The 27557-nt window shown below is 45.9% G+C and overlaps 2 protein-coding genes across 7 annotated transcripts; both read left to right on the plus strand.

Annotated features, from left to right (window-relative positions):
- The first annotated feature begins 5042 nt into the window (after positions 1–5042).
- Positions 5043–12215, plus strand: LOC110538475 (intraflagellar transport protein 56). The gene is given in 16 exon segments (XM_036939671.1): positions 5043–5166; positions 5283–5332; positions 5447–5592; positions 5880–6051; positions 6214–6288; positions 6394–6496; positions 6613–6668; positions 7176–7229; positions 10073–10136; positions 10260–10348; positions 10459–10542; positions 10649–10718; positions 10813–10919; positions 11552–11643; positions 11645–11683; positions 11894–12215. Coding segments are annotated over 14 exon segments (1242 nt in total). The 5' UTR covers positions 5043–5166; positions 5283–5332; positions 5447–5467; the 3' UTR covers positions 12006–12215.
- A 360-nt stretch (positions 12216–12575) lies between these two features.
- On the plus strand, positions 12576–27371 carry LOC110538476 (ubinuclein-2). Of its 6 annotated transcripts, none has more exons than XM_021625322.2 (17): positions 12576–13214; positions 13588–13719; positions 13841–13948; positions 14627–14737; positions 14846–14952; positions 15130–15595; positions 16192–16262; positions 16387–16516; positions 16688–16794; positions 16923–17033; positions 22307–22450; positions 22729–22779; positions 22896–22938; positions 23065–24192; positions 24638–24848; positions 26528–26596; positions 26794–27371. In XM_021625322.2, the coding sequence occupies exons 1-17, from the start codon at positions 12903–12905 to the stop codon at positions 26859–26861; spliced, it is 3369 nt and encodes a 1122-aa protein (XP_021480997.2). In that variant the 5' UTR covers positions 12576–12902; the 3' UTR covers positions 26862–27371. The 6 variants fall into 6 exon arrangements, with proteins under 6 accessions (XP_021480997.2, XP_021480998.2, XP_021480999.2 ...); XM_021625323.2 differs by having other exon boundaries at positions 26815–27371; XM_021625326.2 differs by having other exon boundaries at positions 13065–13369.
- Positions 27372–27557: the final 186 nt, after the last annotated feature.

Below are 27557 nucleotides of genomic sequence, written 5' to 3' on the forward strand. Positions count from 1 at the left end.
CTTAAATTTTGAGAGGGCGATATGAGTCTCCACCTTCAGTGATTTTTGCAATTCCTTCCAGTCATTGGCAGCAGAGAACTGGAAGGAAAGGTGGCCAATGGAGGAATTGGCTTTGGGGATGACCAGTGAAATATACCTGCTGGAGCGCGTGCTACGGGTGGGTGCTGCTATGGTGACCAGTGAGCTGAGATAAGGCGGGACTTTACCTAGCGAAGACTTATAGATGACTTGGAGCCAGTGGGTTTGGCGATGAATATGTATCCAGCCAACAAGAGCATACAGGTAGCAGTGGTGGGTAGTGTATATGGGTCTTTGGTGACAAAACGGATGGCACTGTGATAGACTGCATCCAATTTGCTGAGTAGAGTGTTGAAGGTTATTTTGTAAATGATATCGCCGAAGTCAAGGATCGGTAGGATAGTCAGTTTTACAAGGGTCTGTTTGGCAGCATGAGTGAAGGATGCTTTGTTGCGAAATAGAAAGCCGATTCTAGATTTAATTTTGGATTGGAGATACTTAATGTGAGCCTGGAAGGAGAGTTTACAATCTAACCAGACACCTAGATATTTCCGCATATTCTAAGTCTGAACCGTCCAGAGTAGTGATGCTGGACGGGCGGGCAAGTGCGGGTAGCGATCGGTTGAAGAGCATGCATTTAGTTGTACTTGTATTTAAGAGCAGTTGGAGGCCACGGAAGTACAGTTGTATGGCATTGAAGCTCGTCTGGAGGTTAGTTAACACAGTGTCCAAAGAAGGGCCAGAAGTATACAGAATGGTGTCGTCTGCATAGAGGTGGATCAGAGAATCACCAGACTGCCCAAGGCCAGACAACAGGCTCTCCGATTTGACACATTGAACTCTGTCTGAGTAGTAGTTGGTGAAACAGGCGAGGCAGTCATTTGAGAAACCAAGGCTGTTTAGTCTGCCGATAAGAATGCTGTGATTGACGGAGTCGAAAGCCTTGGCCAGGTCGATGAATACAGCTGCACAGTATTGTCTCATCAATGGCAGTTATGATATTGTTTAGGACCTTGTGCGTGGAACCAGATTGCATAGCGGAGAAGGTACGGTGGGATTCGAAATGGTCGGTGATCTGTTTGTTAACTTTACCTTCGAAGACCTTAGAAAGGCAGGGTAGGATAGATATAGGTCTGTAACAGTTTGGATATAGAGTGTTTCCCCCTTTGAAGAGGGGGATGACTGTGGCAGCTTTCCAATCTTTGGGGATCTCAGACAATACGAAAGAGAGGTTGAACAGGCTAGTAATAGGGGTTGCAGCAATTGTGGCAGATAATTTTAGAAAGAGAGGGTCCAGATTGTCTAGCCCGGCTGATTTGTAGGGGTCCAGATTTTGCCGCTCTTTCAGAACATCGGCTATCTGGATTTGGGTGAAGGAGAAATGGGGGAGGCTTGGGCAAGTTGCTGTGGGGGGTGCAGGGCTGTTGACCGGGGTAAGGGTAGCCAGGTGGAAAGCATGGCCAGCCGTAGAAAAATGCTTATTGAAATTCTCAATTATCGTGGATTTATCGGCGGTGACAGTGTTTCCTAGCCTCAGTGCAGTGGGCAGCTGGTGTCTTTAGTGTCCCAGAATTTTTGGGAGTTTGTGATACAGGATGCACATTTCTGTTTGAAAAAGCTAGCCTTTGCTTTCCTAACTGCCTGTAACGGTTTTCTTTCGGTGAAGGAGAGTCGGACCAAAACGCAGCGTGGTATTCTTGATACATGTTTAATAAAGACGACACACGATCAATACAAAAACAAGAAACGTATCGAGAAACCCTAACAGCCTATACTGGTGCACATACAAACACAGCGACAGGAACAATCACCCACAAACACACACTGAAACCCAGGCTACCTAAATATGGTTCCCAATCAGAGACAATGACTAACACCTGCCTCTGATTGAGAACCATATCAGGCCAAACATAGAAATAAACAAACCAGACACACAACATAGAATGCCCACCCAGCTCACGTCCTGATCAACACTAAAACAAGGAAAACACACACGAACGATGGTCAGAACGTGACAGTACCCCCCCTCCAAGGTGCGGACTCCGGACGCACAACCTAAACCTATAGGGGAGGGTGTGGGTGGGCATCTGTCCGCGGTGGCGGCTCTGGCGCTGGACGTGGACCCCACTCCATAATAGTCTTAGTCCACCTCCTTAGCGTCCCTAGATAGGCGACCCTCGCCGCCGACCTTGGCCTAGTAGTCCTCACCAAGGGCCCCACTGGACTGAGGGGCAGCTCGGGACTGAGGGGCAGCTCGGGACTGAGGGGTAGCTCGGGACTGAGGGGTAGCTCGGGACTGAGGGGTAGCTCGGGACTGAGGGGTAGCTCGGGACTGAGGGGTAGCTCGGGACTGAGGGGTAGCTCGGGACTGAGAGGTAGCTCGGCACTGAGAGGAAGCTCAGCACTGAGAGGAAGCCCAGGCAGGTAGTTGGCTCTGGCAGATCCCGGCTGGCTGGCAGTTCTGGCAGATCCTGGCTGACTGGCAGTTCTGGCAGATCCCGGCTGACTGGCGGATCCTGGCTGACTGGCGGATCTGGAAGATCCTGGCTGAATGGCGGATCCTGACTGAATAGCGGATCCTGGCTGACTGGCGGATCTGGAAGATCCTGGCTGACTGGCAGCTCTGGCTGCTCCATGCTGACTGGCAGCTCTTGCTGCTCCATGCTGACTGGCAGCTCTGGCTGCTCCATGCTGACTGGCTGCTCTGGCTGCTCCATGCTGACTGGCGGCTCTGGCTGCTCCATGCTGACTGGCGGCTCTGGCTGCTCCATGCTGACTGGCGGCTCTGGCTGCTCCATGCTGACTGGCGGCTCTGGCTGCTCCATGCTGACTGGCGGCTCTGGCTGCTCCATGCTGACTGGCGGCTCTGGCTGCTCCATGCTGACTGGCGGCTCTGGCTGCTCCATGCTGACTGGCGGCTCTGGCGGCTCCTTGCAGACTGGCGGCTCTGGCGGCTCCTTGCAGACTGGCGGCTCTGGCGGCTCCTTGCAGACTGGCGGCTCTGGCGGCATCCTGCAGACTGGCGGCTCTGGCGGCTCCTTGCAGACTGGCAGCTCCTTGCAGACTGGCAGCTCCTTGCAGACTGGCAGCTCCTTGCAGACTGGCAGCTCCTTGCAGACTGGAGACTCCGGCAGCGCTTGAGAGGAGGAAGGCTCTGGCAGCGCTGGACAGGCGAGGCGCACTGTAGGCCTGATGCGTGGTGCTGGCACTGGTGGTACTGGGCCGAGAACACGCACAGGAAGCCTGGTGCGGGGAGCTGCCACCGGAGGGCTGGTGCGTGGAGGTGGTACTGGATAGACCGGACCGTACAGGCGCACTGGAGCTCTTGAGCACCGAGCCTGCCCAACCTTACCTGGTTGAATGCTCTCGGTCGCCCTGCCAGTGCAGCGAGGTGGAATAGCCCGCACTGGGCTATGCAAGCGAACCGGAGACACCGAGCGCAAGGCTGGTGCCATGTAAGCCGGCCCAAGGAGACGCACTGGAGACCAGATGCGTAGAGCCGGCTTCATGGCACTTGGCTCGATGCTCACTCTAGCCCGGCCGATACGCGGAGCTGGAATGTACCGCACCGGGCTATACACCCGCACTGGAGACACCGTGCACACCACAGCATAACACGGTGCCTGCCCGGTCTCTCTAGCCCCCCGGTAAGCACAGGGAGTTTGCACAGGTCTCCTACCTGGCGTAGCCATACTCCCTGTGAGCCCCCCCCCCAAGACATTTTTGGGGCTGACTCCCGGGCTTCCTTGCCAACCGTGTTCCCTCGTAGCGCCGGCTCCTCTCTCCGGCTGCCTCTGCTCTCCTAAGTGCCTCCACCTGTTCCCATGGGAGGCGATCTCTTCCAGACAGGATCTCCTCCCAAGTGTAACAACCCTTGCCGTCCAAAACGTCCTCCCATGTCCATTCCTCTTTACGCTGCTCCTGCTGTCTTTCACCACGCCGCTTGGTCCTGTTGTGGTGGGTGATTCTTTAACGGTTTTCTTTCGGTGAAGGAGAGTCGGACCAAAACGCAGCGTGGTATTCTTGATACATGTTTAATAAAGACGACACACGATCAATACAAAAACAAGAAACGTATCGAGAAACCCTAACAGCGTATACTGGTGCACATACAAACACAGCGACAGGAACAATCACCCACAAACACACACTGAAACACAGGCTACCTAAATATGGTTCCCAATCAGAGACAATGACCAACACCTGCCTCTGATTGAGAACCATATCAGGCCAAACATAGAAATAAACAAACCAGACACACAACATAGAATGCCCACCCAGCTCACGTCCTGACCAACACTAAAACAAGGAAAACAAACACGAACGATGGTCAGAACGTGACACTGCCTGTGTATATTGGTTCCTAATTTCCCTGAAAGTTGCATATCGTGGGGCCTATTCGATGCTATTGCAGTACGCCACAGGATGTTTTTGTGCTGGTCAAGGGCAGTCAGGTCTGAGGTGAACTAAGGGCTTTATCTGTTCCTGGTTCAATTTTTTTTGAATGGGGCATGCTTATTTAAGATGGTGAGGAAAGCACTTTTAAAGGACAATCAGGCATCCTCTACTGACAGAATGAGGTCAATAGCCTTCCAGGATACCCGGGCCAGGTCGATTAGAAAGGCCTGCTCGCTGAAGTGTTTCAGGAAGCGTTTGACAATGATGAGGGGTGGTCGTTTGACCGCAGACCCATTACGGACGCAGGTAATGAGGCAGTGATCGCTGAGATCCTGGTTGAAGACAGCAGATGTGTATTTGGAGGGCAGGTTGGTTAGGATGATATCTATGAGGGTGCCCGGTTAGGATGATATCTATGAGGGTGCCCGTGTTTAGGGATTTGGGGTTGTACCTGGTAGGTTCATTGATAATTTGTGTGAAATTGAGGGCATCTAGTTTAGATTGTAGGATGGCCGGGGTGTTAAGCATGTCCCAGTTAGCCAGTTAGCTAGCTAGCTATTGAAACTTTGCTGTATTTTCCTGTTTTTGATTGTGTGAGACATGAACTAATACCTATGTGTCTATTCCTTCTTCAGGAATACAAGGCCCTGACAGACAAACCAGACTGCCGCCCAGATGTATGGGTCTACCTGGCCTGTACTCTCTTCTTCCTGGGGCTTTACAAAGAAGGAGAGGAGGCTTCACGCAAGGGTACCTCATCCACCTTGTTCCCCATTCTCACATTTTGTTGCTTTATTACAAAAGGTGAAATGGAAAATTAAAGACCTTTTCTCCCTGACCACACGTACTTCCTCTACCTCTTTCAGCCCCTAAATGCCAGCTGCAGAATCGACTACTGTTCCACTTGGCTCACAAGGTCAGCTTTCGCCCTTATCGCTAACTTATTCATTCAGTGCTATGGTACCAAACAACTTATATAACAGAATTTGTTCTATTATACCCTTATTTCTGGTCTATTTTCTGTTTTCAGTTCAATGATGAGAAGCAGCTGATGGGTTTCCACCAGGAGTTGGAGGATGTGACAGAGGACCAGCTCAGCCTGGCCTCCATCCACTACATGCGCTCCCACTACCAGGAGGCCATCGACATCTACAAACGCATCCTGCTGCAGAACAGGTGACAGGCAGCAGAATGCACCACAGAGTGACAGAGACACTGGGAAACACTCCAAATGTAATCCTGATACATGGGAGTAGCGGCACAGACTATGAGAGGGGGAGTTAGAGAGTGAGTGGAGGGAGGGAGAGTGATAGTTTCCCTGTGTTGAGACAGAGAGAAGATAACGGAGACTGGAGAGGAGGATAGTGACTGCTTGTGCAGGTGAGAGGGTGGGAAAGAGAGATTCATTGAACATACTGTGAGTCGGCGGAGCTCATGCTGTGTTCATACTGTGTCTGCTACAGAGACTTCCTGGCCCTGAATGTGTATGTGGCTCTGTGCTACTACAAGTTGGACTACTACGATGTGTCCCAGGAGGTGCTGGCTGTTTACCTGCAGAGCGTCCCAGACTCCACCATCGCTCTCAACCTCAAGGCCTGCAACCACTTCAGGCTCTACAACGGAAAAGCAGCAGAGGTAACGCAACTTGACAAGAGAGTCCTGAGCAAATCATTCTCAAAATGTAACCTTGTTTGTCTGAATGTTGCTTTGTTATTGTTTGTAAGGCTTCAGTCAGTGACTCAGCAATGTACAACATTGTAGTATTAAACAACTAAAATCACATTTTCCTTCTCTCAGACAGAGCTGAAAAACCTGATAGATATCTCCTCCAGCTCCTTTGAATTTGCCAAGGAGTTAATCCGACACAACCTGGTGAGAGTCATGATTTATCAGCCTAGGGAACATAGCAGTTTTGCACCTCACGTGTGTAACAGCATGCAAGCAAATTACCCTTTTGATTCTTTCTCTGGTGTTCAGGTGGTGTTTCGTAGCGGGGAGGGGGCCTTGCAAGTGCTGCCTGCACTGATTGATGTCATTACTGAGGCTCGTCTCAATCTGGTCATCTACTACCTCAGACAAGGTGGGCTGCCACTTTTATTACTGACTAGCCAATCTAATGATAACTGATTGATAACTAAGTGTGTTTTTTTTACTGTTAATATATGGATAGTAATTGTATTTTTCTATCTCTCTCAGATGATGTCCAGGAGTCCTACCATCTCATCAAAGACTTAGAACCCACCACACCACAGGTTCATTCCTCTATTTCCATTCACCATTTCCAGATTTCTCTCCCTCCCTTTTTATTTTTTTCAACCCGCCTATCATTCGTCTCCTGCCTCTCAGCTATTTTAGGGACCAGTAATCTTACCCTCTCTTCCCTGCTCTCCATTTTCTTCTTCCTCCTTCTACAAGGATAGTGTAGTTTGCGGTGTAGTTCTACGTTTGCAGAGTAGTCATTCGTGATAGGCGTTTGTGTATTAACCTCCCCCTTTCTCTCTCTCTCTCTCGCTCTCTCTCTCTCTCTCTCTCTCTCTCTCTCTCTCTCTCTCTCTCTTTCTCAGGTTCAGGGCAGTGTTAGTCTTAATGTACATCAGCGTACAGTAAGTGTGTGTGTGCAGCCAGCTTTCTCTCGCCATCTCCCCCTCTTTCCCTATCCTCCTCCTCTCTTTGCCAGGGTTAGTGCAGCCATAAACTCAATGGATTGTGGTGTATGGTAAGTGCATATGTGCTGTAACCTCTCCCTGACATTTTTTCAGGAGTACATCTTGAAGGGGGTTGTGAATGCTGCACTTGGACAGGAGATGGGGTCGGTAAGTACCAGAGATACATTTAGAAACTACACTGAACAAAAATATAAGCACAACATGTAAAGTGTTGTTCCCTTGTTTCATGAGCTTTCTGTGCACAAATTTGATTACATCTTAGTGAGCATTTCTCTTTTGCCAAGATAATCCATCTACCTGACAGGTGTGGAATATCAAGAAGCTGATTAATTTAAACAGCATGATCAATGACACAGGTGCACCTTGAGCTGGGGACACAAAAAAAGGCCACTTTAAAATGTACAACTTTACAATGCCATACATGTCTCAAGTTTTGAGGGAGCGTGCAATTGGCATGCTGACTGCAGAAATGTCCACGAGTTGTTGCCAAAGAATTGAATGTTGATTTCTCTATCATAAACCGCCGCCAACGTCGTTTTAGAGAATTTGGCAGTACGTCCTACTGGCATCACAACAGCAGACCACGTGTATGGCGTCATGTGGACGAATGGTTTGCTGATGTCAACGTTGTGAACAGAGTGCCCCATGGGGGCGGTGGGGTTATGGTAAGAGCAGGCATAAGCTACGGACGACGAACACAATTGCATTTTATCAATGGTAATTTGAATGCACAGAGATAACATGACGAGATCCTGAGGCCCATTGGCATACCTTTCATCGGCCTCCATCACCTCATGTTTCAGCATGATAATGCACAGCCCCATGTCCTAAGTACCTGTGCACAATCCCTGGAAGCTGAAAATGTCCCAGTTCTTCCATGGTCTGCATAGTCACCAGACATGTCACCCCTTGAGCATGTTTGGGATGCTCTGAATTGATGTGTAGGACAGCGTGTTCCAGTTCCCACCAAAATCCAGCAACTTCACACAGCCATTGAAGATTAGTGAGATAACATTCCACAGGCCACAATCAACAGCCTGATCAACTCTATGCGAACGAGTGGTCACACCAGATAATGACTGGTTTTCTGATCCATGCCACAACTTTTTTTGAAGTGACCAACAGATGCATATCTGTATTGCCAGTCATGTGAATTCCATAGATTAGGACCTAATGCATTTATTTCAATTGACTGATTTCCTTATATGAACTGTAACTCAGTAAAATCTTTGAAATTGTTGGGTTTTATATTTTTATTCAGTGTAAATATATAACTATAGATTCATGTACAGTGTATATACATGGGGGAGAACAAGTATTTGATACACTGCCGATTTTGCAGGTTTCCCTACTTACAAAGCATGTAGAGGTCTGTCATTTTTTATCATAGGTACACTTCAACTGTGAGAGACGGAATCTAAAACAAAAATCCAGAAAATCACATTGTATGATTTTTAAGTAATTAATTTGCATTTTATTGCAAGACATAAGTATTTGATCACCTACCAACCAGTAAGAATTCCGGCTCTCACAGACCTGTTAGTTTTTCTTTAAGAAGCCCTCCTGTTCTCCACTCCACCTGTATTAACTGCACCTGTTTGAACTCGTTACCTGTATAAAAGACACCTGTCCACACACTCAATCAAACAGACGCCAACCTCTCCACAATGGCCAAGAGCAGTGAGCAGTGAGCTGTGAGCTGTGTAAGGACATCAGGGATAAAATTGTAGACCTGCACAAGGCTGGGATGGGCTACAGGACAATAGGCAAACAGCTTGGTGAAAAGGCAACAACTGTTGGCGCAATTATTAGAAAATGGAAGAAGTTCAAGATGACGGTTAATCACCCTCGGTCTGGGGCTCCATGCAAGATCTCACCTCGTGGGGCATCAATGATCATGAGGAAGGTGAGGGATCAGCTCAGAACTACACGTCAGGACCTGGTCAATGACCTGAAGAGAGCTGGGACCACAGTCTCAAAGAAAACCATTAGTAACACACTACGCCGTCATGGATTAAAATCCTGCAGCGCACGCAAGGTCCCCCTGCTCAAACCAGCGGATGTCCAGGCCCGTCTGAAGTTTGCCAATGACCATCTGGATGATCCAGAGGAGAAATGGGAAAAGGTCATGTGGTCTGATGAGACAAAAATAGAGCTTTTTGGTCTAAACTCCACTCGCTGTGTTTGGAGGAAAAAGAAGGATGAGTACAATCCCAGGAACACCATCCCAACCGTGAGGCATGGAGGTGGAAACATCATTCTTTGGGGATGCTTTTCTGCAAAGGGGACAGGACGACTGCACCGTATTGAGGGGAGGATGGATGGGGCCATGTATCGCGAGATCTTGGCCAGCAAATTCCTTCCCTCAGTAAGAGCATTGAAGATTGGTCGTGGCTGGGTCTTCCAGCATGACAACGACTTGAAACACACAGCCAGGGCAACTAAGGAGTGGCTCCGTAAGAAGCATCTCAAGGTCCTGGAGTGGCCTAGCCAGTCTCCAGACCTGAACCCAATAGAAAATCTTTGGAGGGAGCTGAAAGTCCGTATTGCACAGCGACAGACCCCAAACCTGAAGGATCTGGAGAAGGTCTGTATGGAGGAGTGGGCCAAAATCCCTGCTGCAGTGTGTGCAAACCTGGTCAAGAACTACAGGAAACGTATGATCTCTTTAATTGCAAACAAAGGCTTCTGTACCAAATATTAAGTTCTGCTTTTCTGATGTATCAAATACTTATGTCATGCAATACAATGCAAATTAATTACTTAAAAATCATACAATGTGATTTTCTGGATTTTTGTTTTAGATTCCGTCTCTCACAGTTGAAGTGTACCTATGATAACATTACAGACCTCTACATGCTTTGTAAGTAGGAAACACTGCCGATTTTGCAGGTTATCAAATACTTGTTCTCCCCACTGTATATAGTTCTGCCTTGATACCCACCTGATTTTGTTTGTGTGACACGATCATGTAATTTTTTCCATTACAGAGAGATCATCTGAAGATTGCTCAGCAGTTTTTCCAGCTGGTTGGTGGCTCAGCTAGCGAATGTGGTGAGTGCTCCTCCAGATATTTAAAATACTGACTAGAATGACATTTTTGTACTGCACTAATTCAATGGTAAATACGTTTTTACACTGATGCTTTCTTTAACAATTCCTTTCCCTGTGTCTTAGACACCATCCCTGGCAGACAGTGCATGGCTTCTTGTTTCTTTCTGCTCAGGCAGTTTGAGGATGTGCTCATCTACCTCAACTCTGTCAAGGTAAGCACAGCATAATACCCCGACACATTTGTGTCCACATAGAATATTGATGTTCTATAATTATCATTCTTCAATGGATTCTAAATACTCTGAACTCTCATTGCTCACAGAGTTACTTCTACAACGATGATGCCTTCAACTTCAACTATGCACAGGCCAAAGCTGCTGTTGGCAACTACAGGGAGGCAGAGGAGGTAAAACCTTGACATGTCCTTTTGGGATTATTTGATGTCATTTTATTAACTTTTTGTATGTGTTTTATTGTCTGTTAAAAGTGTGTGCTTTCTCTTTGTTTCCCAGATCTTCCTGTTGATTCAGAATGACAAGAACAAGAGTGACTATGTGTACCTGAGCTGGCTGGCACGCTGCTGTATGTTCTCCTTCTCATTAAACGATGTAAACATTTGCTGGTATAACACTGTGATTGTTCTATTGTTGTCAATGAACCCTGTTGTCCTATTTAGACATTATGAACCAGAAGGCCCGTCTGGCCTGGGAGCTGTACATGAAGATGGAGACCTCAGCAGAGTCCTTCAGCCTCCTGCAGCTCATTGCCAATGATTGCTACAAGGTTACTCTCCTTTGTTAATTCCAAAATCACTCAACTTCCTAAATGTTTAATTTCCCCATCAGGACAGAAGATATTTCATTCTGAGAGCACTTCTTACACCAGCGGTGGAAAAAGTACCAAATTGTCATACTTGAGTAAAAGTAAAGATACCTTAATAGAAAAGGACTCGAGTAAAATACTAGAGTAAATGTCTAAAAGTATATGGTTTGAAATATACTTAAGTATTAAAAGTACATGTAATTGCTAAAAAAATACTTATGTATCAAAAGTAAGAGTACAAGTATAAAGAATGTCAAATTCCTAATATTAAGCAAAGCAGACGGACACTTCTAGTTTTTTTTTAAATTTCCAGACACTCCAACATTCAGACATCATTTACAAATGCAGCATGTGTTTATTGAGTCCGCCAGATCAGAGGCAGTAGGCATGACCAGGGATGTTCTCTTGATAAGTATATGAATTCAAAATGTAACGAGTACTTTTGGGTGTCAGAATGTATGGAGTAAAAAGTACAATTTTCTTTAGGAATGTAATCAAGTAAAAGTAGTCAAATACCCCAAAAAACTACTTAAGTAGTGTTTTTTACACCACTGATTTGCACCATGTGTAACTCTTCTCTCTCTCATCTACAGATGGGCCAGTTCTACTACTCAGCAAAGGCATTTGATGTCTTGGAGAGATTGGACCCCAACCCTGAGTACTGGGAGGGCAAAAGGGGGGCCTGTGGGTATCTTTCAGCTAATTTTGGCCAGCAGAGAACCCAGGTAGGTACCATGTCTACCTTAGCAATCTATTGGATTGATATAGGATCATGAATGTCACCACTTTGTATAGCGTTAAAATAATCTGTCCTCAGCTCAATGACCTACACTTTTTTTTTTTTTTTACATGATGGGCTGTATTTTGCATTGCTGAAGTCTGACAATGTGAGTGTTTATGTTTCCATAATGTGCTCAATTGTGTGTATTTTACAGGGAGGCTTTGAGGGAAGTGCTGCCCTTGCTGAGGCACACTGGGAATCCTCAAGTGGAATACATCATCAGGATTCTGAAGAAATGGGCCAAGGACAACAGGGTTTCTCTGTGATGTTATCATTCCGTACTTAAGAATGCATAGCCTATATGAAGAAAAGGGTCCTTTGGGCAAACTGACAGTCAAATGCAAAAATTCACCAAAAGTGCCAGTTTGTTCATTGTACATCTCTTTCCTGTTTGTTATTTTGTTAGTACATTGTATTGGTGTCGTTTTTTTGCACATTTATTCTGTACATATTTGCTTATGTGAATAAATATTAAAATCTTATACCACATTTGTGCTTTTACTATCTCTGGCCTTGACATCACGTTTTAGAGCACATAAAGACCAGTGCTTATCATGCATACAGAAATATAAAATAGGAGAATTTGTTGGTTTCAATGCATATTTTTCTAATGAAGGGTAGTCCTGTGTTTGTTAGTGCGTTCAGTCCAGGGAGAAGTGTTCAAAAGGAACCTCGTCAAAACATCCCGCGTGCCAGAGTCGGGGAACAATCGATTCTGCATATTCGCGCTAGTATGCAAAGTGGGCGGTTCTTGAAGGGCGTTCTCGCCCTATGATTGGTCAAAGACTGCTCCCTGACTGTTCTGTTTCCGCTTTCTTTTCGTACGCACGCCCAGTTACTACTCTCACTGAATAATGATAATAATGGTCAAGATGGCTACTTCAGATGCCTCCTTGCGGTAGCTACCGAACAATTTAATGGAAACAACTAAAACTACTCTTCCTCGTGATTTAAAGGCCCCGGAGCTAACCTGGGAGGTGCAGAAGATACCACTGTGTGGTTTAAGGCATTTTATTACCTGACATAGTTTACAATCTAGCTAGCTAACGTTAGTTGTCGAACATTCCCAATTTTAGATAGCAAGCTACAGTAACGTTAGTTCAGTGAAGTCTTGTCCTCCCTTGGGTGTTCCTACCGAGGGGCTCTGTGACGGTCAGCATCAAATGGCCGAGCCGAGAAAAGTACCGTTTGTCACAATCTCTTCCTTTAACAACAATGCACCGCCTTTGGATTCAAAGAAACGCCGCCGGGAAGATGAGGCCGAAATCAGTTTGGGGGAAGATGGAGGGGGTGGAAGTGCAGCAACCAGGCCAGGAGGTGGTACTGGTGCTAGTCCATTCGGTATCGTGAAAGCCGGTGACGGGGATTCAGCGGAAACAAAACGTGTAACAGTGCGCTTAAACCTCTCCTTGCCCGAACCCAGCGAACGGGGATCTGCTGAATTCAACTACAGTGAACTTGTTCAATCTACTCAGGTAAAGACGTGAAATCAGTCAAGGCTACAAGTGATAACAGCAGGCTGGGCCGGTGAACGCGTAGGCAGCTTGAAGTGTAAGCTCTCGAGGCTATGGTGCTGTTGTCAACAAGAGCGATGTTGGCCAACTGTAGCTACAGTATTCTTAGATATGATGTAAGCATGCCAACTTCATGTAGGCTATAATATTCATCTAATTTGTATATGAATGTTTATATTACCGTTATATAAATCATATAATATGGTAATGACACATCTAGTTCCCATCTTTTAGAGGTACAACTTTTAAGATTACATTTTAAGCTGCTAAGAATCCACTGTTGAACCCATTTTACCTACTCTTATTTCCTGACATGCCTGATTGTCTCTTGAAGGTGAAGAAGCCTCCTGCTCCAGGACCTCCTAAAGACCTGACGCCAGCCCTGGACCCCAAAGACCCCTTTGCAGACAACGAGAAGGAGAGAAAAGAAGTAGAGGCGCTCGCCAAGAAATTTGAGAGCAAATATGTAGGTCCCTTTACTTTGTGGGGGAAACAAATAGGTCTACACACAGATCAAATAGATTGAATTAGTTTCATTTGCGTTGTATATTTTCACCTAGTCAACTGTAGTTGTTTGTTTCCTCTAGTCACAGGCCAATACAGGGAAAAAGAAGCGGAAGGACAGGGTGCAGGATCTCATCGACATTGGTTTTGGCTATGATGAGACTGACCCATTCATTGATAACTCTGAGGCTGTAAGTACCCTCTGTCTGCTCATATACTGCAGAATCCTTCCTTTGTGAACAGACTTAAGACTCATGTAAACAAGCATCAACATATGCTTTAACATATTTGCACTTTACCCCTAGCCCCTCTATCATAGATAATTTTTCATTAGCACATTGCATTTCTCTCTCCCATACTTGCTTATTAGTTTCTCTGCTGTTTGTAACCGGTTATGCCATGGCATTGTTGAATAGTATTTCCTGGTTGGCTTGAAGGGCATTCTAGAGCGTGCATTATTTCCCTATAATGCACGGTAGAATTCAATAGCTACAGTTCATTTTTACATGTTCTATGTTTGAGCTGCATTTGAAAGCAAAAGTTGAGTTGAGAACAGTATTGGCATTGTTGAATTAGATTTTTATAATAGCAAGCTGTTTGTTTGGTTACCAAGGCAACTACTGTAGCTACTATATCAAGAAAACTTGCTAGCTACTTCAGTGGATGTTGAATGAATTTCTAACTGTAAATTTGTTAAATTATAGCCATGGTATAAAAGGGAAAATGAACTCAGAAAATAATGCAACTCCATGGAAGGTTAGTTCCACTCCACTAGCGTGTAGTCGAACACACCTTCCATGTTGTTTATTATTTTCCAGAGAATACATAGCCCCTTGTTGATGATCCCTTAGCTACTTTCTTCCCCTCAGTATGATGAGCTGGTGCCAGCCTCCCTCAACACTAAGCTGGGAGGGTTCTACATCAACACTGGCACCCTGCAGTTCAGAGCAGCCTCCGAGTCAGAGGGAGAGGACTTCAAGGTGGGTTACACACACACACCTTTTCAATAAATGAACAAATGTTATTCATTATTAAACTCTATTTCTATATCATTGGACAAGCTCAGTTTTTGTTCCTCCTGTCTGTAGAAGTTGAAAGATGGTGAGGAGCGTGTGATAAAGAAGCGAATGAAAAAGCAAGATGGCAGTAACATGGATGAGAAAAAGCCCAGGAAGATCAGGATGCCAAAGCAAGGGTGAGCAATGTTCTACATCTGTTGTGCCACTTTTGAAGTTAACTAATGTATAAGCTCATATGATGTATGAACTTATTGCCTGACTTTGACTTGAGCCGTGCTTCATAGTTATGCTATGTGTCTATGGCTTGTAACAAGCTCCGTGTAGCAACTCAACGGTCCTATGTTATCTTCCAGAGTGTCTGGCCTGAATGTCCACCGGCCAGAGAAGAAGAAAAGGAAGAAGTTGATGAAGGACTCTCTGAATCTGGCCGCCATGCTCCGCCGCTTCACGCGGGAGAAGGAGGAGAACCGCAAGAAGAACCCCGGCCTGCCCCATGGCCAGCACAATGCCAACAGTGCCCTGCTCAACGCACACCCTAAACCCAGCAACATCAGCATGGCCGATCTGGCTAATGACCCTGCCATGATGTCACTGCTGGGCTCAGCCAATAACAACGACATGCTGCAGGACATGATGGGCGACCTAGACTTTGGGCTGCTGGACTCTCCTCAGCCCTCCAGTCCTGCGCAGGGGGAGAACGGTGCTCCGGGTAGGGTCCAGGGTAGGGTCCAGGGGGCACAAGGAGGTCTCCTGCCCCCTCCTCCTCTGCCTAATGGACTGCCTGCCCCTCTCAGTAAGCGTATTGAGGACCTCCGTGTGGTAAGTGACTGACATCTTCAATCAAATCCAGTTATATTTCATATTTAGAGATATTTTAGGTCTTCAGTCAGTTTCTTTATTTGATTTGTAGGGTCTAAAGGCCCTCGCTGCTCGTTGAAAACGTTCAAGCACATTACATGGAATGCATTGATTTTTTTCCCCCTTTAAAAACAAAGTGTCACCATTCTGATATTTCCTTCCATAAAGAAACCGGAGTAACACATGCATTCTCTCAGGGGCACAAGTAGGAGTGAGAAGTAGAGGTTGCTGTGGCAACAAGAGAGCAGTGAGGTTCTTTGAGGGAGATGATGAGGGGAAAACAAGTGCCAACTCTCTCTGACAGAACGGTGAGGGTGAAGGGAAGGGGCAAGAGGAGAGAAAGGTAGAGGAGTGGAGGCAGGGAGGAGAGGAGGCCAAGAGCAAGCGAGAGGTACTGTAATGAAGGAAGTCAAAAATAAAGGCTTAGAGGACAAGGTGAGGCTTAGAGGAGTGAAATGGCAGGCAATTGATTGATTTGCATTACATTTGTGTCCTTTTGAGCATACTATATTTTGTTTTAGAGAATCTCTGAAGTTGAATTATTCTCCAACAAACAGGCTTCTCATCAGTTTGATCAAGAGGGCAGGAAAAAGTTCTTCACGCTGGACATGAACAACATCCTACTGGAGTGAGTCTCTGCTCTGAGCTCTTTACAACAGGACAAACCCTCTTTCCTTCCCTGACCATCTCTCTGCATGTGTTAGTCAGTGTTTATCTCAATGTCTAACCCTCTTCTTCTGTGTGTTGGTCAGTATTGAGTTGCAGGTCCAGGAGCAGCCGGCAGCAGTGCGCTCTTCAGTCTACTCCCATCTCGAGGCCTTTGTGCCCTGCAACAAGGAGGCTCTGCTCAAACGCCTAAAGAAACTCAGCCTCAATATCCAGGTGTGTGTGTATGCACTAAAATGTTTGACATTTTATGTTTATGTTTGTGTGTGCACATAATATGCCTGTTGTTCTCTTCTATCTAATTGTAGATTGTTTGTTAACGGAGTGTGTGGCGTCAGTGTCATCTGGTGTTAGTGATTGTAACCTTTTCCATCTTTTGTCATCCAGGATGACCGTCTGCGTGCTCCGCTACTGAAGCTGAAGCTAGCTGTGTGCAGCGTGATGCCAGAGCAGATTGCCAGATACAATATGGACTGCATCGCCAAAGTGGCCAAGTAAGGCCTTCTCCTTTCTTCTCCTGCATTCTGTTCACCTCTTATTTCCTCTCATACCTCCCCCTTTGTCCCTTGCTGTCTATTTTTCCACTCCTCGTCAATATTATCGCTGGGTTGTGTATTTACAGGCAGCAGTCAGAAGAGGGGGAAAAGAACGGGTCAGAAGAGGAGGATGAGGAGAAGCCTGGGAAGAGAGTGATGGGACCTCGCAAGAAGTTTGTCTGGGATGAGAAGCTCAGGTGAGCTCTCATTTGTGAATTTAACGTCATACAATTATGTTATATAGGGGTTTTGGTTTAGTGTAGTGATGGGACGTTTGACTCCTTTTACTGACTCCGATCTTTTCGACTCATTCAGTCAAATGAATGTATCTTTCGACTAATTTTGTTCATTTGAGTCAGTAATGCCCAGAGCATGCAGGACCCCAGCGAACGATAACTAAAAACTAGAAATAGTCATAATTCTACAAGCCTCTCGTTCATAGGTCGTTCACCATAAGGGGCTTATTGGAGATGTCGTTTGTGACAGACTTGTAAAATGGTGCTTTAAACGATGTATATTTGTTGATTTGGTAGGTATACAAATACAATTTTTTTCTTGGTACATTTGAAACAAAGTCTAGTTGCAACCGGACTAGATTATTTTTTAAAATTCATCTTTATTTAACCAGGTAGGCCAGTTGAGAACAAGTTCTCATTTACAACTGCGACCTGGCCAAGATAGAGCAAAGCAGCGCGACGCAAACAACAACACAGAGTTACACATGGAATAAACAAACATGCCGTCAATAATAAAATAGAAAAAGTCTATATTCAGTGTGTGCAAATGAGGTAGGATTTAAAAAAAAACTATTATTTCACCATTATTTAACCAGGTAGGCTAGTTGAGAACAAGTTCTCATTTACAACTGCGACCTGGCCAAGATAAAGCATAGCAGTGTGAACAGACAACAACACAGAGTTACACATGGAATAACACAGTAGAAAAAAAGGAGTCTATATACATTGTGTGCAAAAGGCATGAGGAGGTAGGAGAATAATTAAAAATGTTCAGATTAACACTGGAGTTATAAATGATCAGATGGTCATGGGCAGGTAGAGATACTGGTGTGCAAAAGAGCAGAAAAGTAAATAAATAAAAACAGTATGGGGATGAGGTAGGTAAATTGGGTGGGCTATTTACCGATGGACTATGTACAGCTGCAGCGATCGGTTAGCTGCTCAGATAGCAGATGTTTAAAGTTGGTGAGGGAGATAAAAGTCTCCAACTTCAGCGATTTTTGCAATTCGTTCCAGTCACAGGCAGCAGAGAACTGGAAGGAAAGGTGGCCAAATGAGGTGTTGGCTTTAGGGATGATCAGTGAGATACACCTGCTGGAGCGCGTGCTACGGGTGGGTGTTGTCATCATGACCAGTGAACTGAGATAAGGCGGAGCTTTACCTAGCATGGACTTGTAGATGACCTGGAGCCAGTGGGTCTGGCGACGAATATGTAGCGAGGACCAGCCGACTAGAGCATACAGGTCGCAGTGGTGGGTGGTATAAGGTGCTTTAGTAACAAAACGGATGGCACTGTGATAAACTGCATCCAGTTTGCTGAGTAGAGTATTGGAAGCTATTTTGTAGATGACATCGTCGAGGATCGGTAGGATAGTCAGTTTTACTAGGGTAAGTTTGGCGGCGTGAGTGAAGGGGGCTTTGTTGCGGAATAGAAAGCCGACTCTAGATTTGATTTTAGATTGGAGATGTTTGATATGAGTCTGGAAGGAGAGTTTACAGTCTAGCCAGACACCTAGGTACTTATAGATGTCCACATATTCTAGGTCGGAACCATCCAGGGTGGTGATGCTAGTCGGGCGTGCGGGTGCAGGCAGCGAACGGTTGAAAAGCATGCATTTGGTTTTACTAGCGTTTAAGAGCAGTTGGAGGCCATGGAAAGAGTGTTGTATGGCATTGAAGCTCATTTGGAGGTTAGATAGCACAGTGTCCAAGGAAAGGCCAGAAGTATACAGAATGGTGTCGTCTGCGTAGAGGTGGATCAGGGAATCGCCCGCAGCAAGAGCAACATCATTGATATATACAGAGAAAAGAGTCGGTCCGAGAATTGAACCCTGTGGCACCCCCATAGAGACTGCCAGAGGACCGGACAACATGCCCTCCGATTTGACACACTGAACTCTGTTTGCAAAGTAGTTGGTGAACCAGGCAAGGCAGTCATTAGAAAAACTGAGGCTACTGAGTCTGCCGGTAAGAATATGGTGATTGACAGAGTCGAAAGCCTTGGCCAGGTCAATGAAGACGGCTGCACAGTACTGTCTTATCGATGGCGGTTATGATATCGTTTAGTACCTTGAGCGTAGCTGAGGTGCACCCGTGACCGGCTCGGAAACCAGATTGCACAGCGGAGAAGGTACGGTGGGATTCGAGATGGTCAGTGATCTGTTTGTAGACTAGGCTTTCGAAGACCTTAGATAGGCAGGGCAGGATGGATATAGGTCTGTAACAGTTATGGCCCAGGGTGTCTCCCCCTTTGAAGAGGGGGATGACTGCGGCAGCTTTCCAATGCTTTTGGATCTCAGACGATATGAAAGAGAGGTTGAACAGGCTGGTAATAGGGGTTGCGACAATGGTGGCGGATAGTTTCAGAAATAGAGGGTCCAGATTGTCAAGACCAGCTGATTTGTACGGGTCCAGGTTTTGCAGCTCTTTCAGAACATCTGCTATCTGGATTTGGGTAAAGGAGAAGCTGGGGAGGCTTGGGCGAGTAGCTGCGGGGGGGGCGGAGCTGTTGGCCGAGGTTGGAGTAGCCAGGAGGAAGGCATAGTGGCCACTAGGCCATAGTGGCGAAATACAGTGCCTTGCGAAAGTATTCGGCCCCCTTGAACTTTGCGACCTTTTGCCACATTTCAGGCTTCAAACATAAAGATATAAAACTGTATTTTTTTTTGAAGAATCAACAACAAGTGGGACACAATCATGAAGTGGAACGACATTTATTGGATATTTCAAACTTTTTTAACAAATCAAAAACTGAAAAATTGGGCGTGCAAAATTATTCAGCCCCTTTACTTTCAGTGCAGCAAACTCTCTCCAGAAGTTCAGTGAGGATCTCTGAATGATCCAATGTTGACCTAAATGACTAATGATGATAAATACAATCCACCTGTGTGTAATCAAGTCTCCGTATAAATGCACCTGCACTGTGATAGTCTCAGAGGTCCGTTAAAAGCGCAGAGAGCATCATGAAGAACAAGGAACACACCAGGCAGGTCCGAAATACTGTTGTGAAGAAGTTTAAAGCCGGATTTGGATACAAAAAGATTTCCCAAGCTTTAAACATCCCAAGGAGCACTGTGCAAGCGATAATATTGAAATGGAAGGAGTATCAGACCACTGCAAATCTACCAAGACCTGGCCGTCCCTCTAAACTTTCAGCTCATGCAAGGAGAAGACTGATCAGAGATGCAGCCAAGAGGCCCATGATCACTCTGGAGGAACTGCAGAGATCTACAGCTGAGGTGGGAGACTCTGTCCATAGGACAACAATCAGTTGTATATTGCACAAATCTGGCCTTTATGGAAGAGTGGCAAGAAGAAAGCCATTTCTTAAAGATATCCATAAAAACTGTTGTTTAAAGTTTGCCACAAGCCACCTGGGAGACACACCAAACATGTGGAAGAAGGTGCTCTGGTCAGATGAAACCAAAATTGAACTTTTTGGCAACAATGCAAAACGTTATGTTTGGCGTAAAAGCAACACAGCTGAACACACCATCCCCACTGTCAAACATGGTGGTGGCAGCATCATGGTTTGGGCCTGCTTTTCTTCAGCAGGGACAGGGAAGATGGTTAAAATTGATGGGAAGATGGATGGAGCCAAATACAGGACCATTTTGGAAGAAAACCTGATGGAGTCTGCAAAAGACCTGAGACTGGGACGGAGATTTGTCTTCCAACAAGACAATGATCCAAAACATAAAGCAAAATCTACAATGGAATGGTTCAAAAATAAACATATCCAGGTGTTAGAATGGCCAAGTCAAAGACCAGACCTGAATCCAATCGAGAATCTGTGGAAAGAACTGAAAACTGCTGTTCACAAATGCTCTCCATCCAACCTCACTGAGCTCGAGCTGTTTTGCAAGGAGGAATGGGAAAAAATGTCAGTCTCTCGATGTGCAAAACTGATAGAGACATACCCCAAGCGACTTACAGCTGTAATCGCAGCAAAAGGTGGCGCTACAAAGTATTAACTTAAGGGGGCTGAATAATTTTGCACGCCCAATTTTTCAGTTTTCGATTTGTTAAAAAAGTTTGAAATATCCAATAAATGTCGTTCCACCTCATGATTGTGTCCCACTTGTTGTTGATTCTTCACAAAAAAATACAGTTTTATATCTTTATGTTTGAAGCCTGAAATGTGGCAAAAGGTCGCAAAGTTCAAGGGGGCCGAATACTTTCGCAAGGCACTGTAATTACAATTTAGCAATTAAACACTGATAGATGTGCATAAGATGAATGTGCAAGTAGAGATACTGGGGTGCAAAGGAGCAAAATAGATCTAATAAATAACATTATGGGGGATGGGCTAATTACAGATGGGCTATGTGCAGTGATCTGTGAGCTGCTCTGGCAGCTGGTGCTTAAAGCTAGTGAGGGAGATATGAGTCTCCAGCTTCAGTGATATTTGCAGTTCGTTCCAGTCATTGGCAGCAGAGAACTGTAAGGAAAGACGGCCAAAGTAGGAATTGGCCTTGGTGGTGACCAGTGAAATATACCTGCTGGAGCGCGTGCTACAGATGAGTGCTGCTATGGTGACCAGTGAGCTGAGATAAGGCGGGGCTTTACCTAGCAAAGACTTATAGATGACCTGGAGCCAGTGGGTTTGGCGACAAATATGTAGCGAGGGCCAGCCAAGGAGAGCATACAGGTCGCAGTGGTGGGTAGTATATGGGGCTTTGGTGACAAAACAGATGGCACTGTGATAGACTGCATCCAATTTGCTGAGTAGAGTATTGGAGGCTATTTTGTAAATGCAAACGCGTTATGAACGACTCTTGGCGGAATGCATTGCTTGAGTGGCTTGAGGGTGATAAGCACAATATCGTTCGCAGTTCACGACGATTTGAGTTTGTTGAACAGAAGCCACGTATCTTTTGGTTCTACAAAGCTGTGTCCATCATAGCATTCATTCTTGCACCATGCAATAATGTATTAGTTCTAAACATGTATTTTTTCTTTTCTATGCTGCCTGCAGCATAATCTATTTTACCTGCACTCATGACGAACAGTTGTTGGTCGGAGCACATCTCCGGAGTCACTGAAGGAGTGCGTATTAATCCTGCTGTAGAATTAAATGCAGCAAGTCAAATGAATGACTAAAATGAACGTGTCACTCAGAAAAGCGAATCATGACTCTCGAGTCAGTAAGAAGAGTTGTCCAAAAAGATAATTCGCCAACAGTGGAGCTGAAATTGTAATGCATAGTTGGTGGAACGTGTGTTGGTCTGTAGGATGTTGCTGTGTAACTTGGTGAGGGTGAAGCTGGGCTGCTATGATCTGGAGGGCCAGAGCTCCCAGTCTCCAGAGGACTATCTCAAGGCCTTCATGGAGACTGAGGTGAAACCACTGTGGCCCAAGGGCTGGATGCAGGGCAGGTCAGTATGTGTGTTTGCATAAAATAATACAATTTGGCCATTTAACCTAGTTTGCATTTCACCACGCCACATGGGGCGGCAGGTAGCCTAGTGGTTATAGCTTTGGGCCAGTAACCAAAAGGTTGCTGGATCAAATCCATGAGCTGACAAGGTAAAAATCCCCGAACAAGACAGTTAACCCACTGTTCCCTGGTAGGCCGTCATTGTAAATAAGAATTTGACTGACTTGCCTAGTTAAATAAAGGTTTAAAAAAATCTCTCCACTCTCCTCTCCTCAGGATGCTATTCAAAGAGAGCCTCATGGTTCATTGTCACCTCACTGGCAATCCGTGAGTCCTTACTTTGATATACTCTGCTTATTTTAAAAATCACTATATTAAAGTGAAGGTTAACACTGGTGTTCTTCATTATGCACTCTTTTCCTTTTGATTTCACTGTTATCCAGAGCCAAGAAAAAGATGGTTCCTACTCCCAAGTCTAAACCCAAAGTTAGTGTTTTGCAGTCTGATGCATTGCTTGCATGCTTGTCATTTCAATACCATTTGTTGTTTGAATAGTTTTAGATCACACTAATTGTTTGCCCTTTCTATCCCTTATGTTGTTTGGTGACCCAGGAGGGTAGTTGGGTCCAGAGATCCACCCCCTCAGTTGGTGCGACCCCCTCCCCTGCAGCCCCAGTGGCCTGCCGGCCCTCCCAGTCCCCCGCTGAGACCATCTGTCTGCTTGACTCCCTGGATGAAGAGCTGACCGCCCCCGCCCTGGACTCCATCTCCCAGGCCCTGGCCCTCCTCAGCAATGCAGCCAAGGGCCTGGTCCAAGGGGACAGTCCCCCCTCCCCTGATAGGCCCAAGACTGCCCCGTCCTCCCTCCATGCCTCACCTCTCCTCCAGAAGCACAAGAAGAGCACCAACAACACACCCAGCTCCAACACACCTCTCTTCGTCTCTACCTCCTCCTCCCCCTCCTCTCTCTCTCGGCCTCCCACCGTCTCCCCTTCTCTGTCCTCAGCGAGGAGCGAGGGGTTGGGGTCGATGAAGGGTGGAGGTGCTCTGGCTCAGGCTCACAGACAATCATTGCAGAGCACTCAGAGGCTTGCTGGGACTGGACTGAGTAAAGCCAATGCTCCCGGCTTTCACTCCCAGCTTAAGCCGCGGCCGCCCCCCAATCAGAAGGGCTTTGGCAGCAATAATACTAAAGCCAACAGTGGTGACACCCCCCTCTCCTCCCCTTCTCCCTCCTTCTCCCACTCTCTCTTAGGAGCCCAAGCTCAGCAGCAGTCCAACTTCATCACCCCCATGCAGGCCACTCTCACCAAGTCCTCCCACAGCAGCACCTCGCCCATCATCAAACTCACCCCTCGCCTCCCCAACCCCTTAACGCCCACCACCTTCTCACCCTCCACCAATCCCAGGCCTCAGGCTGCTTCCAGTATGCACCAGTACTCCTCCAAAAGCCCAGCAGGGTTCCGCCCAACATTCTCAGGTGCTCCGGGAGGGCCAGCCAAACTTGTCCAGGGCAGCTACACCCCTCCAGGAGGGCAGAAGACCCCCTCTCAGATCATCAGCAGCAGCACCAACACCAGCCTTACCAACACCTCATCCATCAGCAAGCATTCGGGATCCAGTCCCTCCCCTACCACAACATCGGCCAATCAGCGACAAAGGCCGGCAGGTGGAACCATTCAGGGGGCTAAGCCTATTAAATCTGTATCCACACAGTCTGTCTCTTCTCAGTTGCCACAGGTAAGTGAGAAATAAGAGATGGTAGCTGGGTGGGTCATGGTCATGATGCAGCAAATGTTCAAAATGAGTTTGTCTACTGTTGTCTGTATATTGATGTATTTTATCTCTGTTTGTATATGTTGTCTGTTGGTCTGGGTCTATATTTCTAATTCAAAATTGGGTGGTTCGAGCCCTGAATGCTGAAAGCCGTGGTGTATCAGACCGTATACCACTAGAATGACAAAACATTTATTTTTACTGCTCTAATTACGTTGGTAACCAGTTTATAATAGCAATAAAGGCACCTTAGGGGGTTATGGTATATTGCCAATATACCACGGCTAAGGACTTTATCCAGGCACTCCGCAGTGCGTCGTGCATAAGAACAGCCCTTAGCTATGGATTATTGGCCATATACCACACCCCTTCGGGCCTTATTGCTTAATTATATGCCTTTGTTCTCCAGGTGTCCTCAGCCAGCAGCAGTCTTCTTGGCTCTGCTCCGTCTCTCCCACTGGGCTTTGGGATGTTGGGGGGGCTGGTTCCTGTGTCCCTGCCCTTCCAGTTTCCTTCACTCTTAAACCTGCCCCCATTAGGGGGCACAGCTGGCTCCAGCACCGGGGCCAGCGGCTCCTCAACCAGCAACAGCAACAGCTCAGCATTCTCCCTGACCCAGAGTGAGTGACACAGCCAGTCCACAGAAACATGAAAAAACTCAAATGTACAGTGCTTTCGGAAAGTATTCAGACCCCTTCACTTTTTCCACATTTTGTTAAATTACAGTCTTAATCTACACACAATACCCCATAATGAAAACAGGTTTTTAAAAATGTTTGCAAATGTATTAAACATTTTTAAAACTCACTTATTTACATAAGTGTTCAGAACCTTTGCTATAAGACTGGAAATTGATCTCAGGTGCATCCTGTTTGCATTGATCATCTTTGAGATGTTTCTGCAACTTGATTGGAGCCCACTTGTGGTAAATTCAATTGATTGGACATGATTTGGAAAGGCACCAACCTGTCTATATAAGGTCCCACAGTTGGTTTTGGCTCTGACATGCACTATCAAGCCATGAGGTCGAAGGAATCGTCCGTAGATTGTTTTGAGGCACAGATCTGGGGAAGGATACCAAAAATGTCTGCAGCATTGAAGGTCCCCAATAACACAGTGGCCTCCATCATTGTTAAATGTAAGAAGTTTGGAACCACCAAGACTCTTCCTAGAGCTGATAGCTGTTGAGCAGTCAGGGGAGAATTGAGCAATCAGGGGAGAAGGGCCTTAGTCAAGGAGGTGACCAAGAACCCGATGGTCACTCTGACAGAGCTCCAGAGTTGCTTTGTGGAGATGGGAGAACCTTCCAGAAGGATAACCATCTCTGTAGCACTCTACCAATCAGGCCTTTATGGTAGAGTGCCCAGACAGAAGCCACTCCTCAGTAAAAGGCACGACAGCCCACTTGGATTTTGCCAAAAGGCACCTAAAGAACTATTTGGCCTGAATGTCAAGTGTCACATCTGGAGAAACCAGGCACCACTCATCACCTGGCCAATACCATCCATATGGGGAATCATGGTCTTGGCAGCATCATGCTGTGGGGATGTTTTTCAGCGGCAGGGACTGGGATACTAGTCAGGATCAAGGGAAAGATGAACGGTGCAAAGTACAGAGAGCCTTAATGAAAACCTACTCCAGAGCGCTCAGGACCTCTGATTGTAGCGTCGTACCCAAGAAGACTCGAAGCTGTAATTGCTGGCAAAGGTGCTTCAACAAAATACTGAGTAACGGGTCTGAATACTTATTTAAATGTGAAGTTTCAGTTCTTTTTGCAAACATTTCCAAAAACCCTTTTTTTGCTTAATCATAAGTTATTGTGTGTAGATTGATGGGGAGGGGGGTGATTTAATACATTTTAGAATAAGGCTGTAACGTAGCAAAAGTTGAATGTAGAACAGCTGATCGAGATGGGGTTGCTTTAGTATGTTGATGTCTGGGTATGTGTATAGTTTGTTTTTGTGTATTTTATGTTGTTGGACCATTGTGTTAAATCCCCATGCTGTGTCTGGAAGCCTGCAATGTTTTTCTCCATTGTCTGACATTCTCCCATATTGTTTCTTTGGTTCATTCCTCCCCTTATCCCTCTGTGCCTCTTCTTTTAAATGTTATTCTTCCATTAATCTCCTGTGATCTTACATCCATTTACTATTTGACCTGGCGCATCTCTTTTCCTTTCAACCTGGTTCTTCTGTCTTGCTTCCCATTCTTGTTTCATCTACACTGCCTTTCCTATCTCACCATGCCCTTGACCTACACTCTCCTGTGTCATCTCCTCCTCCCTCCCATCTCTCCTCAGATCTGTTAAAGAGTCTCCAGTCAGGGTCTCAGGTTGCTCTGCCTCCTCACTTACAGCTCGCTTTCTCAGGTAAAATCTGCCCTTCCCTGTGACCCCGCTCTTTCCTCTCAGCCCACTGTCACTTCAAGTCTTTTTTTCCCTTCTTGGGGACATCTTCTCTGTCTGTCCCCCCGTAGTCTCTGTGCATGCCTGTTGCTTTCGTCATGTCGGTGGTTGTCATTTGTGTTATGTTTAAATATGTTTTTGTTTCCTATCAATATTTCAAGAACTCTACTCTTCCTGTCCAGATGTCAATCAAACTCAAGGAGGGGATGTGAAGAGGAAGTCTCTTTGACCACGCCTGTTTGGAACACTGAGGACATCCACTATGATATGACAGCTATCAGGACAAATCAGGAACTAGGACGACTTTGAATGACTAACAGAAACTACCCAAACACAGGATGGGGTTGAAATGGAGAATTGGACCCTCTCGATAATCTTCCGGCTGTTACTTATTTTTTAAACAGCAATTTGATAATTGTTTAAATATTGTACATTAAGGCTTAATGACAAGTTTTTGTTTTTGTCAATGTTTACAGAACAGACCTTTATCACTGTGGTCAGGGAGGGAGAATGAATGAGAGGTCTACTTGTTGGTGTGTATGCACTATTCTTTAGCGTCGGTGTGCAACCCTCCCTCTCTGATACCTGGGTTAGTGTGTCTATTTGGTGCTTTTTTTTCTCAATGTAATTATCTAGACCTGTAAGAAATGCGAACGTTGTTGAATTTGTTTAGGGACCGGAGCTGTATTTTTTTGCTGTACATAACTCCACCAAATTCAATAAAACAAGCCATGATCTATGCAGGATTATAACAAAATTGTATATTGGTGACTTTCTATGGTCATCAGCATGGGTAATTCTGTTCCCTCATGTCTTGTGCCTTCACTCGCTTTCATGAAGTGCTACACTCCATAACTTATAAAAATGGAAAACAAGCCAATAACATCCACATAGTGAAAAGTTAGTCTATATCAGCTCTTAAAAC

This window comes from Oncorhynchus mykiss, chromosome 12 (assembly GCF_013265735.2).
Source record: "Oncorhynchus mykiss isolate Arlee chromosome 12, USDA_OmykA_1.1, whole genome shotgun sequence".
NCBI classification, from domain to species: Eukaryota; Metazoa; Chordata; class Actinopteri; order Salmoniformes; family Salmonidae; genus Oncorhynchus; species Oncorhynchus mykiss.

Excerpts from the sequence above, each read along its gene's own strand:
- LOC110538476 (XM_021625322.2), top strand. The coding sequence starts at position 12,903 with ATGGCCGAGCCGAGAAAAGTACCGTTTGTCACAATCTCTTCCTTTAAC. Across the intron at positions 13,215-13,587 it reads AACTTGTTCAATCTACTCAG|GTGAAGAAGCCTCCTGCTCC; the intron begins GTAAAGACGTGA and ends TGTCTCTTGAAG. Across the intron at positions 13,720-13,840 it reads AGAAATTTGAGAGCAAATAT|TCACAGGCCAATACAGGGAA; the intron begins GTAGGTCCCTTT and ends TGTTTCCTCTAG.